This window comes from Salmo trutta, chromosome 17, assembly GCF_901001165.1.
Source record: "Salmo trutta chromosome 17, fSalTru1.1, whole genome shotgun sequence".
Classification (NCBI taxonomy): Eukaryota; Metazoa; Chordata; class Actinopteri; order Salmoniformes; family Salmonidae; genus Salmo; species Salmo trutta.
Window position 1 is genome coordinate 11834908 of NC_042973.1, and position 17346 is coordinate 11852253.

Below are 17346 nucleotides of genomic sequence, written 5' to 3' on the forward strand. Positions count from 1 at the left end.
CCCACTTTAATAGTTTAGCAGAGGAAAACCCACGGGCCCCACTGGACAGACAGACGCTGGTCACCCACTTTAATAGTTTAGCAGAGGAAAACCCACGGGCCACTGGACAGACAGACGCTGGTCACCCACTTTAATAGTTTAGCAGAGGAAAACCCACGGGCCCACTGGACAGACAGACGCTGGTCACCCACTTTAATAGTTTAGCAGAGGAAAACCCACGGGCCCACTGGACAGACAGACGCTGGTCACCCACTTTAATAGTTTAGCAGAGGAAAACCCACGGGCCCACTGGACAGACAGACGCTGGTCACCCACTTTAATAGTTTAGCAGAGGAAAACCCACGGGCCCACTGGACAGACAGACGCTGGTCACCCACTTTAATAGTTTAGCAGAGGAAAACCCACGGGCCCACTGGACAGACAGACGCTGGTCACCCACTTTAATAGTTTAGCAGAGGAAAACCCACGGGCCACTGGACAGACAGACGCTGGTCACCCACTTTAATAGTTTAGCAGAGGAAAACCCACGGGCCACTGGACAGACAGACGCTGGTCACCCACTTTAATAGTTTAGCAGAGGAAAACCCACGGCCCACTGGACAGACAGACGCTGGTCACCCACTTTAATAGTTTAGCAGAGGAAAACCCACGGCCCACTGGACAGACAGACGCTGGTCACCCACTTTAATAGTTTAGCAGAGGTGAAGAGTGAGAAAGTAAAAACAGCAATGAGCTCACCTCTATTCTCTACTGAACCCACTTTAAAGAGTTCCAGCTTCACTGACTTTCTTGGTTGTTGGGAAATCGATTTTAGTAGAGAGCATTCTATGGTGGAATGACACATTAATAATTATAAACTGGGTGGTTCAAACGCAGCGTTGCGTCGTGCCTAAGAACAGCTCTTATCGGTGTTATATTGGCCATATACCACACCCCCTCTGCCTTATTGCTTGGGTATTGACTGGGTTTGTGGAGTGCTTTTACACCAGAGACTCAAAGCGCTTTGACATTGTTTGGGTGGCAGAACTCTAGTCTGGAATCCAACGGATATGCTCCGCTGCACCATTCTTGCACAAATCCAGGCTGATGGGCCCAGGGTAATAGAGTAGAGCTCAGAGCCAGACATGGACAGTAGGCTGACTTTAATTTAAAAGGATTGTTCACCCAAAAGATGTTGAGCCAACTGAAGGTACAGGAGACAGTCAAGTAATTCTGTTGTTGAGGTGAGCTATCCCTTTAAGGCCTATATACACACAGCAAGACAGTGTTTTCACTGGCAGTCATGAATGAGAAGACCCACGCACAAGTCAACAGAATTTCAACATGCTTAGGAGGCGTGAATGAGACGAGGGAAGAGGCGGATGGTCCCAACAACACAGTTTCCAATTGGTCAAGAGAGTAGAGACTGACCTTTGACCTCCTCCAGCTCTTCGTCCTGGTCCTCTGTCAGCTGACCGGGTGGTCGGTAGGGTGGGGGGAGTCTCATCTGGGGAGGGGCGCCTCCTACTTCTGCTTTCTGCAGGGGGGGAAACCAAAGATATGACGAGTAGGTTAGGAAGTTGGCAACTCTGGAAGTTGGCAATGCCGTCCATCCCTGACACAGTCTAAAGTGGCTTCCTTCCTCTCCTGCCATTCATCTGCACCAGGAACTGGACAGTTGACTTGAACTTCTAACTCTCTGCAAGAGGAAGTGTTCACCCAAGAGAAGACGTGACCCTGTCCTTGGAAACATCACAAAGAGAAGCCTTGGAGAAAAAAAAAGAGAAAAGAGAGAGGGCCTCCAGGAGGGGTAGTAGATGACAGGGGAAAGGATGAGGGCCTCCAGGAGGGGTAGTAGATGACAGGGGAAAGGATGAGGGCCTCCAGGAGGGGTAGTAGATGACAGGGGAAAGGATGAGGGCCTCCAGGAGGGGTAGTAGATGACAGGGGAAAGGATGAGGGCCTCCAGGAGGGGTAGTAGATGACAGGGGAAAGGATGAGGGCCTCCAGGACGGGTAGTAGATGACAGGGGAAAGGATGAGGGCCTCCAGGAGGGGTAGTAGATGACAGGGGAAAGGATGAGGGCCTCCAGGAGGGGTAGTAGATGACAGGGGAAAGGATGAGGGCCTCCAGGAGGGGTAGTAGATGACAGGGGAAAGGATGAGGGCCTCCAGGAGGGGTAGTAGATGACAGGGGAAAGGATGAGGGCCTCCAGGAGGGGTAGTAGATGACAGGGGAAAGGATGAGGGCCTCCAGGACGGGTAGTAGATGACAGGGGAAAGGATGAGGGCCTCCAGGAGGGGTAGTAGATGACAGGGGAAAGGATGAGGGCCTCCAGGAGGGGTAGTAGATGACAGGGGAAAGGGTGAGGGCCTCCAGGACGGGTAGTAGATGACAGGGGAAAGGATGAGGGCCTCCAGGAAGGGTAGTAGATGACAGGGGAAAGGATGAGGGCCTCCAGGAGGGGTAGTAGATGACAGGGGAAAGGATGAGGGCCCCCCAGGACGGGTAGTAGATGACAGGGGAAAGGATGAGGGCCTCCAGGAGGGGTAGTAGATGACAGGGGAAAGGATGAGGGCCTCCAGGACGGGTAGTAGATGACAGGGGAAAGGATGAGGGCCTCCAGGAGGGGTAGTAGATGACAGGGGAAAGGATGAGGGCCTCCAGGAGGGGTAGTAGATGACAGGGGAAAGGATGAGGGCCTCCAGGAGGGGTAGTAGATGACAGGGGAAAGGATGAGGGCCTCCAGGAGGGGTAGTAGATGACAGGGGAAAGGATGAGGGCCTCCAGGACGGGTAGTAGATGACAGGGGAAAAGAAGAGGGCCTCCAGGAGGGGTAGTAGATGACAGGGGAAAGGATGAGGGCCTCCAGGAGGGGTAGTAGATGACAGGGGAAAGGATGAGGGCCTCCAGGAGGGGTAGTAGATGACAGGGGAAAGGATGAGGGCCGCCAGGACGGTGTGTTGGTGTGTTTGGTGCCAGGCAGCACTCCAGCACCTCTCTATTGAACTAAAGCAGTTGGGAAATGTAACTGTGCAGTACATGAATGGGTTCCTTGTCTGCCTTCTCAGACCTCTAAATGGGTCTATTCCTCAACGTTCCTTAATGTCACTTCCCCATCCATCTAATGCACTTTACATATCCAACATTATCCAAAGGGAGATAAATACTATAGTATTCCGTTCAACTCAGGACATATGATCTCAATATAATTAAACCGGCTAATTAATTGCGCTTAACAGCCCTCCATCCTCCAGAGTTGGACGTGACGCTAATAGATCTGGGTCTATTAAGCCAAATGATTAAGGTTAATTGTAGACTGACTGTTCTAATCAAGCTAGGCTCACTAAGGCACTTTTAGAGTGATGAGATTCCTTTCTCCCTCCCTCCTTCCGTCCTGGTAACTTAAAAGGAAATACAAGGTAATAAACATTAGGGCTGACATAACATCCCTGACTAAAATAAATTTGGGTTGACCGAGAGTCGTCTGTTCTTTCGACCAATCGATTGGTCAACATTTTAAAACATGTATTTTTCCATATATAGACACATCCTATTTGTTTTAACCAAATCAACTATATGAAGCAGCATCTCAAGACATCAGTCAGGAAGTTAAAGCTTGGTCGCAAATGGGTCTTCCAAATGAACAATGACCACAAGCATACTTCCAAAGTTGTGGCAAAATGGCTTAAGGAAAACAAAGTCAAGGTATTGGAGTGGCCATCACAAAGCCCTGACCTCAATCCTATAGAAAATTTGTGGGCAGAACTGAAAAAGCATGTGCGAGCAAGGAGGCCTACAAACCTGACTCAGTTACACCAGCTCTGTCAGGAGGAATGGGCCAAAATTCACTCAACTTATTGTGGGAAGCTTGTGGAAGGCTACCTGAAACGTTTGACCCAAGTTAAACAATTTAAAGGCAGTGCTACCAAATACTAATTGAGTGAATGTAAACTTCTGACCCACTGGGAATGTGATGAAAGAAATAAAAGCTGAAATAAATAATTATCTCTACTATTATTCTGACATTTCACATTCTTAAAATAAAGTGGTGATCCTAACTGACCTAAGATAGGGAATTATTACTAGGATTAAAGGTCAGGAAATGTGAAACTGAGTTTAAATGTATTTGCTAAGATGTATGTAAACTTCAGACTTCAACTGTAGCTTACATGCAGCACTTAGTTCATTTTATCCATTCAGTTATTGTTTTCTTGCACAAACCACGAGTAACACCTGTCAAACTCAGACATTTCTCTCAAAACACAGGGATGTTGATTCACACGGGACTAGTATTATCAGAGGACCTTGGAGTTCAGAAGGTTATTCTGACTGGAATAAAAAAAGATTACTGACATTGAAGTTTCGGACGGGACTGAAATGACAGATGTGGTGTTTTGTGATTGTGCTCATAATGACATCACCAGACCTCCCCCAGTAAACTAATCCTGTCAGAATGTCATGACTGTCCTGTGAGGATCCAGGTGGGTCGGATCAGCTATGCAGTGGATGACTGCGGCCAGACCCCCTCTCCCCCGTAGAGGGGGAGTGGAGCTGGTGGGGGGGTTGACATTTCACACCCTGTTGCAAATTAGGGATTAGAACTTTCAGCTATCTCCCTCTCCAAATTCAAACAGAAATATGCATTTGTTTCACAGACGTTTCCCGCCAAAATCTTGGTCGACCAACTTCCGATCAACCAAACAATCGACCAGCCGACTAATTGGGGTCAGCCCTAACAAAACATATTTTAAACGTTAGAACCAAGCCTGTGACATTTTCACCACCATAAAATGTTGGCAGAAAGTGGGGGGCTGCTTACCGGCATGACTTTGCTCTTTGCCTTGTGTTTTCTGTAACTGGGCGCCGTTAGTGAGACAGGCTGGAAAGAGAAAGACAAATGCAGACATAGGTGCGTGCACACACAGACAGACAGACAGACAGACAGACAGACAGACAGACAGACAGACAGACAGACAGACAGACCCACACAGACACAGAGACACATACAGGCACAGACAAACGCACACACATACACAGACAGACACGCGAAGGAAGAGTGTCAAACTCCATACACCAAGCACCAGCTGAAATAACAACAACTACTAGAAATTCTAACCTACAAGAGAAGAAGGAGAGCAAACACAACCAATTCTCTAAGGCAAAGAGGGGGCACCACGAACTACAACAGTGATACACACTGTATCACTGAAGAGACGCTCACCAATAAACTGCCTATCCCCTAAGAAAACGCTTGAGCATCAAGGATATAAAAATATAAATACATTTTGTTGGGTCATGATTTGCGCTGCATGTGTGTGTGGGTGTATGTTTACCCTTGGCGTGGCAGAGAGGCTCTGAACGATGAAGACCACGGGACTGGGAGCCGTCTTGATGACCTGGACTGCCTCCTCATGACTGGCATTCTGGAGGTCCACACCTGATACCTGACACACACACACACACACACAAAGATACACAGACAGAAAGAGAGGAGACGGGATAGAAATGGAAAGAGGAGATAATAAGAAAAGGGGTAGAGAGAGAGAGAGAGAGAGAGAGAGAGAGAGAGAGAGAGAGAGAGAGAGAGAGAGAGAGAGAGAGAGAGAGAGAGAGAGAGAATACAACAGAGGTCACCAACCTGTCTGGAATTTGCGGTTTGTGTTTCTGTAGCATTAACATGGTGTCGTAAGTAGTGTTCCTATAGTGTTGCTACAGTGTTGAATTAGCATTCCTGTATCATTCCTCTATCAATGCTGTGTCACTGCTACAGCGTTGTGCTAGCGTTCTCTCCTCCTCACCTGCACTATCTTGTCTCCAGTCTTGAGGGAACGAGTGCGTCCCGCAGGGCTCTCCGGCAGTACCTGTAATTTATATCATTAGTTAATAATTAATAAAATAAAAAGACACAAGTTATGATACATTTCTGAATCAATATAAAGATGTAAAGCTACATTTAAACAAAAACAAAACAGGCTACGATACCACTTGTTTTGGTATAAGGCTACCTGACTGAAGCTTTAAGCTACAAAGTCGAGGGAGGGAGAATGTCGGCACCTGTTTGATGAAGATGCCCTTGAGTTCCTCTCCGTTCCTCAGTCTCTTGATGACGCTGTGCCCGCCCACAATGCTGATGCCAAGAGACTCGCCATCCTCCTGCCACACCTCCACTCTGGAAGCACGTGGGCACATGCCAGGGTAAGTTCACACACAGACGAGCGAAAACGCGCACACACACACACACACACACACACACACACAGTCGCACGTACACATACACACAGAGAGACAGACGCACGTACACACACACACACACACACACACACACACACACACACACACACAGAGACAGACGCACGTACACACGCACACACGCACACACACACACACGCACACACACAGAGAGACAGACGCACGTACACACACACACAGAGAGACAGACGCACGTACACACACACACGCACACACGTACACACACAGAACCTGTGATCTCCATTACTCAGGCATCTCGCCTACATCCATTATGTACCAGAAAAGCTCATTAAACATGAGTCATGACTGCTCTCTGGATGAGACAGGCACAACCATGGCCATGACTATTATGAGGACGAGTCCCGGACCTCAGAAAAACGTTTTATTAGAAAAAATGACGATGTAGATACAGTTGAAGTCGGAAGTTTACATACACTTAGGTTGGAGTCATTAAAACTCGTTTTTCAACCACACCACAAATTTCTTGTTAACAAACTATAGTTTTTGCAAGTAGGTTAGGACATCTACTTTGTGCATGACACAAGTCATTTTTCCAACAATTGTTTACAGACAGATTATTTCACTTATAATTCACTGTATCACAATTCCAGTGGGTCAGAAGTTTACATACACTAAGTTGACTATGCCTTTAAACAGCTTGGAAAATTCCGTAAAATTATATCATGGCTTTAGAAGCTTCTGATAGGCTAATTGACATAATTTGAGTCATGGGAAAATAAAAATAAATCAGCCAAGACCTCAGAAGAAAAAATGGTTGACCTCCCCAAGTCTGGTTCATCCTTGAGAGCAATTTCCAAACGCCTGAAGGTACCACATTCATCTGTACAAACAATAGTACGCAAGTATAAACACCATGGGACCACGCAGCCGGCATACCGCTCAGGAAGGAGACGCATTCTGTCTCCTAGAGATGAACGTACTTTGGTACGAAAAGTGCAAATCAATCCCAGAACAACAGCAAAGGACCTTGTGAAGATGCTGGAGGAAACAGGTACAAAAGTATCTATATCCACAGTAAAATCATGAACAGTGGTGTGTTCATTATGTTCGCCTGCCACTATGTGAACCAGTGGAATCATGAACAGTGGTTTGTTCATTATGTTCGCCTGCATCCCCAGGATATGCCTTTTTAAAAGCACATTCACCACTCTCTCAAACGGCTAACTCTGCCCTCTCGTGGCACAGGCCGAGGGCCGACCAGGAACAAACTAAACCAGCTCGCAGTCAGCTCAAGTAGGCAATAGAGACGCTGCTGTGTTTGCGAAATGCCAGACAAAAGGCAATTTTAAAACGATCCCGCGACTCCTGCCGTGTCTACAGACATACCCCGCACAAACAAAAAAACGACTCTCGGAGAATGAGCTTATAGATATGTCAGTCAGTCAGGTGGGTCTGTCGGCAGAGACTTCGATTGCAGTTGAAGGGCTCTGGCTAATATTACTTAGCCAGGTAGAAAGATGACGCAAGAAGCTAAAGCTAACGTTAAGCGGAGCCAACCTCAGCAGGAGCAAAAAATACGCTAAGTTCACATAATAACTTTGCTTTACAGAGAGTAGGCTACTGAGGAAGACTGTGATGATGTGGCGCTCAGTGGTGAGGCTGAGGCGGGACGCATGCAGGAGGGAGGGAGGGAGCAGAGGGAAAAGTTAGTACAGTGGTTCCCAAACTGGAGGTCGTGGCCCCATGTGGGGACCCCTGAGAAAATCTGTACGAATCTTATCAAACAAGTTAGGAACTTAAACACATTAGATATGTTTCATATATGAACATCTCCCATTGACCCATCTTCTTTATAGGCCTTACATTAAAATGCAATAAACATGCAAACAATAGTTCCAAAAAATGTGCTACGTTTTCATTTCGTCGCTGTTACTATGTGTTAGTGTGAATCATTTGTCATATTTCCATCCTTTCAGGGGTATAACATTACTATTGTGCAGCTAATAGGCTGTAGGTTCATTCATCTCAGTCTATCTAATAACACTAAAACACAAACCATGGTTACGGCCCTGCACACTACCACACATACTCACGTAGGTCCACGTACACACACAACCACTGCAGTTATGATCACATTGCTCTCTATTAGGTGGGCCTGGAGTTTGACATTTCTTTTAACTGTGATAAATGATCATCTAGGTTCCAAACTACACGTTTTATAATGATTCTTTCCCCAGTCCTTCTGTACCCGATAAACTAAAAACCAACCGTGACCCAAAAAACAAGGTGAATTTAGTGAATCTGTTAAATGTTTCATTAAAAAAAGATACTTTGTCAGTATCCACTTTGACACATACAGACAGACAAACGGACACACATGGACACAGCCCTTACCTGCGTGGGGGTCCCCAGTGACTGAAGGCAGGGGTTTTCTCTCCCTCTCCTTCCTCCCTCTCAGGTAGATCACTGAGAGCACACGCCAAGAAGTTGTTAACCACTGTAATTGACCACTAATTGATTTTAATGTATTGTCCCTGTACGTTCACCTGTTCTGTGTCTACACACTGACTACTTCCTGCTGACCTCTTGCCAGCTCCCCCTTGCAAGAGAGATTTCTGACCACAAGGGTCTTTTCCCAGTTAACGAAAGGTTAAACAGTGACTGAACACGTCGATTGGAACGTGTGTTTTTTCTGTTGCTCATTAGAAAAACTATATTTCAGTCTGGGTTTGGTTAATTATGTTTGTCCCTCATGAGACACTGTAGACGCGGAAGCCTATTTCACTTCCTCAAAATCCCCAGAATTAATCAAAGATAACTCAAGAAATCGGTAATTAATTTTAGTGTTTTTGCCAAGGAAGTTTTAGTCGCGCAATTTTACATCTAATTAAAGTGTTTGATGCAGTATTTCTCAAGTAAAAAAAATGCGTGACGTGTTGTCTTATGTAAACAAAGTTGGAGCTGCTGGGCAGGTCTGTCTCACCATCTATGCTATTGGATAGAGACCAATCACCACAGCTGATCCCCCCATGTTAGTTGGCAAATGGACATCGTCAAATCAAAACCCAACCTTCATTTACCTGTTGTGAGGCACAAATGTTCCTAACTCCGTTTTAGATGAGACTTTATAACCAAAATGATCCAATTTACACTTTGTAGTCTATTTTGACGCTAGAATAACTGTTTCTGACTCACAATGATGCCACATAGACCGTTTTCAAAGGGATTCGTTGCTCTTTAAATAACAACCACAGGTGATGGTGAATGTAGAATGTGTGTGTGTTGACTGTGGCTCTACAGCGAGTTCTGTTGTCCTACCTGTGTCGTCCTCCTCCCTGGCCCCTCCTCTTTCTCCTCTCTGTGCCAATCAAACGCACCGAGCTAGAGGAGAACACATCAACCATTAGGTATATCAATCTATCCATTCATCAATCAATCACTTTACTGTACCAGTTGGGATATTGGTATTGCAGCACGATACGTTGTTCTGTAACGTTTTGATACTGTATTATTATTATGTATCTACCGCGTGAGGATATGACACGGCAAGACATTTTCACAACTTATTCCCACTGTTTATACAATAGCACTGGAAATAACACATCCATTTATTTTCCCCAGGCAGAAATGTTCCCTCATACAATATCCCAAACAGTTATTCTAGTGGGTCTGTATAACCATTCAGTTTACACAATTTACTGGGGCGGCAGCGTAGCCTAGTGGTTACAGCGTTGGACTAGTTACCGAAAGGTTGCAAGTTCGAATCCCTGAGCTGACAAGGTACAAATCTGTCGTTCTGCCCCTGAACACAGGGAAGCTGATCCTAGAACAGCACTCGTACTCTGAGATGCTTGATACATATGATACCTGTTAAGGTTTGAGGTTAATTGCAGAGTATTTATTTGACCTTTATTTAACTAGGCAAGTCAGTTAAGAACAATGACAGCCTAGGATGACAGCCTGTGTAACCCACTGTTCCTAGGCTGTCATTGTTCTTAGTTTAACTTGCCTAGTTAAATAAAGGTCAAATAAATAAAATAAAAACTCTGCAATAAACCTCAAACGTCTTCCCTGTGGCTCAGTTGGTAGAGCATGGTGTTTGTAACGCCAGGGTTGTGGGTTCGTTTCCCACAAGGGGCCAGTACAAAAAGAAATGGTATGAAATGTATGCATTCACTACTGTAAGTCGCTCTGGATAAGAGCGTCTCCTAAATGACTAAAATGTAAAAATGTTAACAGGTATCATATGTATCAAGCATCCCAGAGTACGAGCGCTGTTCTAGGATCAGCCTTCCTGTGTGTTCATGTAATATTAGGCAAAACTGACCTGAAATCAGCACACCTACTCCGAGACACTATGAATACAGACCTTTGCCAAAGGGGGAAATGATAGAGATTTCAGAGTAACGAATCCTGATTGAACTAGTAGGTGATCTCCTATTCCAACGGGCATAGACAAGAGCTGATAAACTGAATTTGGTACAAGAGATGTAGTCGAAAACAGAGTGTGAGTATGAATGAGGCTGTTATGGACGTGAGTGAGGCTGTAGTGGACGTGAGTGAGGCTGTTATGGACGTGAGTGAGGCTGTAGTGGACGTGAGTGAGGCTGTTATGGACGTGAGTGAGACTGTAGTGGACGTGAGTGAGGCTGTAGTGGACGTGAGAGAGGCTGTAATGGACGTGAGTGAGGCTGTAGTGGACGTGAGTGAGGCTGTAGTGGACGTGAGTGAGGCTGTAGTGGACGTGAGTGAGGCTGTAGTGGACGTGAGTGAGGCTGTAGTGGACGTGAGTGAGGCTGTAATGGACGTGAGTGAGGCTGTAGTGGACGTGAGTGAGGCTGTAGTGGACGTGAGTGAGGCTGTAATGGACGTGAGTGAGGCTGTAGTGGACGTGAGTGAGGCTGTAGTGGACGTGAGTGAGTCTGTAGTGGACGTGAGTGAGGCTGTAGTGGACGTGAGTGAGGCTGTAGTGGACGTGAGTGAGTCTGTAGTGGACGTGAGTGAGGCTGTAGTGAACGTGAGTGAGGCTGTGGTGGACGTGAGTGAGGCTGTGGTGGACGTGAGTGAGGCTGTGGTGGACGTGAGTGAGGCTGTAGTGGACGTGAGTGAGGCTGTAGTGGACGTGAGTGAGGCTGTAGTGGACGTGAGTGAGGCTGTAGTGGACGTGAGTGAGGCTGTAGTGGACGTGAGTGAGGCTGTAGTGAACGTGAGTGAGGCTGTGGTGGACGTGAGTGAGGCTGTGGTGGACGTGAGTGAGGCTGTAGTGGACGTGAGTGAGGCTGTAGTGGACGTGAGTGAGGCTGTAGTGGACGTGAGTGAGGCTGTAGTGGACGTGAGGACTCTCTCCAACTGCCAACTAACATTTACTCCTGAGGTACTGACCTGTTGCTCCCTCTACAACCACTGTTATTATTTAACCCTGCTGGTCATCTACGAACGTTTGAACTTCTTGAAGAACAATCTGGCCTTAATGGCCATGAACTCTTATAATCTCCACTCGGCACAGCCAGAAGAGGACCCCTCAGAGCCTGGTTCCTCTCTAGGTTTCTTCCTTTCTAGGGAGTTTTTCCTAGCCACCGTGCTTCTACATCTGCATTGCTTGCTGTTTGGGGATTTAGGCTGGGAAATGTGCTGGTAAAAAGGGCTTTATAAATACATTTCATTTGAATCAGGTTTGTTAGTGCTAGGGGAAAAAACTAGTTGGGAAACACTGTCCAATCCTGTGTTTTCAGATCACGTTCAGATATATGACTGACTCAGGCAACGTCACTGGTGCCACTGCCTGCTATACCATCATATTACCAGCAGAGGGCGCTCCAAGCCTACTAGAGTGCCAGAGGATGAGCAGATCAACTCCATTTCTGAGAATTCATGTAATTACTACAGACATAACTGTAATGACATGTAACTTTTACTCAACCAACTAAAGAGGAGACACTGTCTGACATAAATTACACTAAACAAGGCAGATTACATTCTATTAATTCTGGCATTTCAAACTTTTAGATTTTTAGTTTTTCTGAGTTGATCGTAACTTTTCTTGTGCATAATGTTTCAACCAAAAATAGCTTCTGGACTTCAGAAAAGCTTTCACTAAAAGGAAGAGGTGGCGTAAAAGAGGCCGACGTACGGGAACCCTGACAAATAAATAATTTGCCTCTACCTTCCGTTCATCTGGCAAATGTACAGAACAAACTGAACGAGCTCCGTTCGAGACTATCCTATCAACGGGACCTGAAGAACTGTAATATCCTATGTTTCACGGAGCCATGGCTGAACAAGGACATGGATAATGTACAGTACCAGTCAAAAGTTTGTACATACCTACACATTCAAGGGTTTTTCTTCCATTTTACTATTTTCTACATTGTAGAATAATAGTGAAGACATCAAAACTATGAAATAACACATAAGAAATCATGTAGTAAACAAAAAAGTGTTTTATATAGTAGACACCCTTTGCCTTGATGTCAGCTTTGCACACTCTTGGCATTCTCTCATCCAGCTTCATGAGGTTGAGAGAATGGAATGCATTTCAATTAACAGGTGTGCCTTGTTAAAAGTTAATTTGTGGAATTTATTTCCTTCTTAATGCATTTGAGCCAATCAGTTGTGTTGTTACAAGGTAGGGGGGTATACAGAAGATAGCCCTATTTGGTAAAAGACCAAGTCCAAGTTATGGCAAGAACAGCTCAAATAAGCAAAGAGAAATGACAGCCCTTCATTACTTTAAGACATGAAGGTCAGTCAATCTGGAAAATTTCAAGAACTTTTAAAGTTTATTCAAGTGCAGTGGCATAAACCATCAAGCGCTATGATGAAACTGGCTCTCATGAGGACCGCCACAGGAAAGGAAGACCCAGAGTTACCTCTGCTGCAGAGGATAAGTTCATTAGAGTTAAATGCACCTCAGATTGCAGCCCAAATAAATGCTTCACAGAGTTCAAGTAACAGACACATCTCAACATCAGCTGTTCAGAAGAGACTGCGTGAATCAGGCCTTCATGGTCGAATTGCTGCAAAGAAACCACTACTAAAGGACAGCAATATTAAGAAGAGACTTGCTTGGCCCAAGAAACATGAGCCATGGACATTAGACCGGTGCAAATCTGTCCTTTGGTTTGATGAGTCGTAATTTGAGATATTTGGCTCTAACCGCCGTGTCTTTGTGACACGCAGTGTAGGTGAATGGATGATCTCCCCATGTGTGGTTACCGCCGTGAAGCATGGAGGAGGTGGTGTGATGGTGCTTTGCTGGTGACACAGTCTGTGATTTATCTAGAATTCAAGGCACACTTAACCAGCAGCAGTGATACGCCATCTCATCTGGTTTGCACTTAGTGGGACTATCATTTGTTTTTCAACAGGAAAATGACCCAACACACCTCCAGGCTGTGTAAGGGCTATTTTACCAAGATGGAGAGTGATGGAGTGCTGCATCAGATAACCTGGCCTCCACAATCACCCGACCTCAACCTAATTGAGATGGTTTGGGATGAGTTGGACCGCAGAGTGAAGGAATAGGAGCCAACAAGTGCTCAGCATATGTGGGAACTCCTTCAAGACTGTTGGAAAAGCATTCCAGGAGAAGCTGGTTGAGAGAATTACAAGAGTGTGCAAAGCTGTCATCAAGGCAAAGGGTGGCTACTTTGAAGAATCTGAAATATCAAATAAATGTTGATTTGTTTAACACTTTTTTGGTTACTACATGATTCCATGTGTTATTTCATAGTTTTGATGTCCTCACTATTATTCTACAATGTAGAAAATAGTAAAATAAAGAAAAACCCTTGAATGAGTAGGTGTGTCCAAGGACCCTGAACACCTCCACCATGCTGACCCTCAACACGGAGGCCCCTCAGGAGACTGAAAAGATTTGGCTTGGGCCCTCAGATCCTCAAAAAGTTATACAGTTGCACCATCAAGAGCATCTTGAATGGCTGCATCATCGCCTGGTTTGCCACCTCTTTGTCATCCGACCACAAAACACTACAGAGCATAGTGCGTATGGCCCAGTACATCACTGGGGCTAAGCTTCCTGCCATCCAGGACCTTTATACCAGGCGGTGTCAGAGGAAGGCTCTAACAATGGTCAAAGAATCCAGCCACCCAAGTCAGGTTGTTCTCTCTGCTACCGCACAGCACAGATGCACCAAGTGTGGAACCATCAGGACCCTGAACAGCTTCTACCCTCAAGCCATAAGACTACAAAATAGTTAACCATATAGCTACCTGGACTATCTGCATTGACCCTTTTTGCACTAACTTTGACTCATCACATACACTGCTGCTACTGTTTATTATCTATCCTGTTGCCTTGTCAATTTATTTCTAGTTATATGTACATATCTACCTCAATTACCTGGTACCCCTGCACATGGACTCGGTACTTGTACCCTGTATATAGGCATGTTATCATTACTCATTGTGTATTTATTATTACGTGTTTTTACTTTTCTATTATTTCTTTCTCTCTGCATTGTTGGGAAGGCCCATAAGTAAGCATTTCACTGTTAGTCTACACCTGCTGTTTACAAAGCATGTGACTAATATTTTTTTCATTGAGTGTTGGTATTGGTAAACATTCAAACCAATATTGGTATTTGGAAGAAGAGCGGTACTAACTCTGTGTCTGTGTCTGTGAGGATGAGTTCTGATCTTCCGTTCCTGGAGTCTGAGTCCGCCTCGCTGTCCCCAGTCTCCACCCAGGAATTCACAGACTGACCTAGAGAAAGCTGATCAAAGAGGGCTCTGGACTCCAGCTTCTCCATAGTACCATCTCCACCTTCCTCCTCCACCTGTCAAGACGGCAAGACAAAATGGTTTCATCCTGTCCCCAGCCACACTCCCACCACCTTCTCCCTAAATAACAACGGTCAGCACTGTGAATGTATAGCAGTAACATGTTTAATATAATACTGATCCAATAAGCAACGGTGGTCTTGAAGACAACATGAGAGACAGCTCAGCGTTCAACACCATAGTACCCTCAAAGCTCATCACTAAGCTAAAGATCCTGGGACTAAACACCTCCCTCTGCAACTGGATCCTGGACTTCCTGACGGGCCGCCCCCCAGGTGGTAAGGGTAGGTAGCTACACATCTGCCACGCTGATCCTCAACACTGGAGCCCCTCAGGGGTGCGTGCTCAGTCCCCTCCTGTACTTCCTGTTCACCCACGACTGCATGGCCAGGCACGACTCCAACACCATCATTAAGTTTGCAGACGACACAACAGTGGTAGGCCTGATCACCGACAACAATGAGACAGCCTATAGGGAGGAGGTCAGAGACCTGGCCGGGCGGTGCCAGAATAACAACCTATCCCTCAACGTAACCAAGACTAAGGAGATGATTGTGGACTACAGGAAAAGGAGCACCGAGCACGTCCCCATTCTCATCGACGGGGCTGCAGTGGAGCAGGTTGAGAACTTCAAGTTCCTTGGTGTCCACATCACCAACAAACTAACATGGTCCAAACACACCATGACAGTCGGGAAGAGGGCACGACAAAGCCTATTCCCCCTCAGGAAACTAAAAAGATTAGACATGGGTCCTGCGATCCTCAAAAGGTTCTACAGCTGCAACATCGAGAGCATCCTGACTGGTTGCATCACTGCCTGGTACGGCAATTGCTCGGCCTCCGACCGCAAGGCACTACAGAGGGTAGTGCGTATGGCCCAGTACACTAGGCAGTGTCAGAGGAAGGCCCTAAAAATTGTCAAAGACCCCAGCCACCCCAGTCATAGACTGTTCTCACTACTACCGCATGGTAAGTGGTACCGGAGTGCCAAGTCTAGGACAAAAAGGCTTCTCAACAGTTTTTACCCCCAAGCCATAAGACTCCTGAACAGGTAATGAAATGGCTACGCAGACTATTTGCATTGTGTGCCCCCCCAACCCCTCTTTTACGCTGCTGCTACTCTCTGTTTATCATATATGCATAGTCACTTTAACTACACATTCATGTACATATGTACATACTACCTCAATTGGGCCGACCAACCAGTGCTCCCGCACATTGGCTAACCGGGCTATCTGCATTGTGTCCCACCCACCACCCGCCAACCCCTCTTTTACGCTACTGCTACTCTCTGTTCATCATATATGCATAGTCACTTTAACCATATCTACATGTACATACTACCTCAATCAGCCTGACTAACCGGTGTCTGTATGTAGCCTCGCTACTTTTATAGCCTCGCTACTTTTACAGCCTCGCTACTGTATATAACCTGTCTTTTACTGTTGTTTTATTTCTTTACTTACCTATTGTTCACCTAATACATTTTTTGCACTATTGGTTAGAGCCTGTAAGTAAGCATTTCACTGTAAGGTCTACACTTGTTGTATTCGGCACACGTGACAAATAAACTTTGATTTGAGAGATTGACTTAAGTCTGGTGTGTTCCAGCTGGGCTGGAGTAAAAGCCTGCACACACTGCTGCCCCCTGTTGGCCAGCACTGATGTTGAGGTGGAAGCCAGACATCTGTCATCTGACTTGCCAAGGCACAATACTGCAGAGGAGTAGAACATTCACCTGCTTCTGAGCTCCAGAGTGGACGGGGGCTGGGGGGACAGGGCCTCTGTTGACCCTCTCCCACTCTCCCCACGACGGTGGAGGTTTTCTGGGGTAGGAGTCCACGGTTTGCCCCTCTCTACCATTCACCTCCACCACGTCCTCCTCTTCCTCTTCATCCTCCTCTTCATCCACTGTCATTTCCCTCTCCTCTCCTGGAGGGAGGGGGATGGTGGTCAGGGTAGGAGTTGGGGTGGGGTTAAGGGTCAAGGCAGGGATCAGAGGTGAGACGTAGCGCGGGAAGCCACTGTCCAGGATCAGCTCGGTTTCGTCCTCTTCCTGTCCAAGGACTTCTGGGAGGATGGAGCCATCACGAAACCCCTGGAGAAACACACATTTGTGTTTCAAACATTCTAATGTACTGCAGTTGTATTGAGTGGAGTGAACCTGCAGTGCAGTTTCCTTTAACTGCAATAGATTGAATTGGGGCCCCATTGTTTTAGGAGAAATGTAAAGGTACAACTGGAGCTATGTAGTCACAATAGGTGCTTCAAGACCAACCTTGTCTGACTGAGAATGTTGTGTGTGTATATATATATATATATATATATATATATATATATATATATATATAT

At 46.0% G+C, this 17346-nt stretch overlaps 1 protein-coding gene across 4 annotated transcripts in view; it reads right to left on the reverse strand.

Moving 5' to 3' along the window:
- The window catches only part of LOC115151589 (inaD-like protein), a 137317-nt gene that overhangs the window by 30596 nt on the left and 89375 nt on the right, over positions 1-17346 (reverse strand). For 3 of the 4 annotated variants that reach the window (XM_029695643.1, XM_029695644.1, XM_029695642.1), the window contains exons 18-26: positions 16733-17092; positions 14818-14990; positions 9511-9573; positions 8587-8658; positions 6037-6151; positions 5781-5843; positions 5316-5426; positions 4802-4861; positions 1411-1516 (exon numbers count right to left, since the gene is read on the reverse strand). In XM_029695643.1, coding sequence (XP_029551503.1) covers positions 1411-1516; positions 4802-4861; positions 5316-5426; positions 5781-5843; positions 6037-6151; positions 8587-8658; positions 9511-9573; positions 14818-14990; positions 16733-17092 — 1123 coding nt within the window. The remainder of the gene's footprint in view (positions 1-1410; positions 1517-4801; positions 4862-5315; positions 5427-5780; positions 5844-6036; positions 6152-8586; positions 8659-9510; positions 9574-14817; positions 14991-16732; positions 17093-17346) is intronic. The other variant, XM_029695645.1, reaches the window with a different exon arrangement.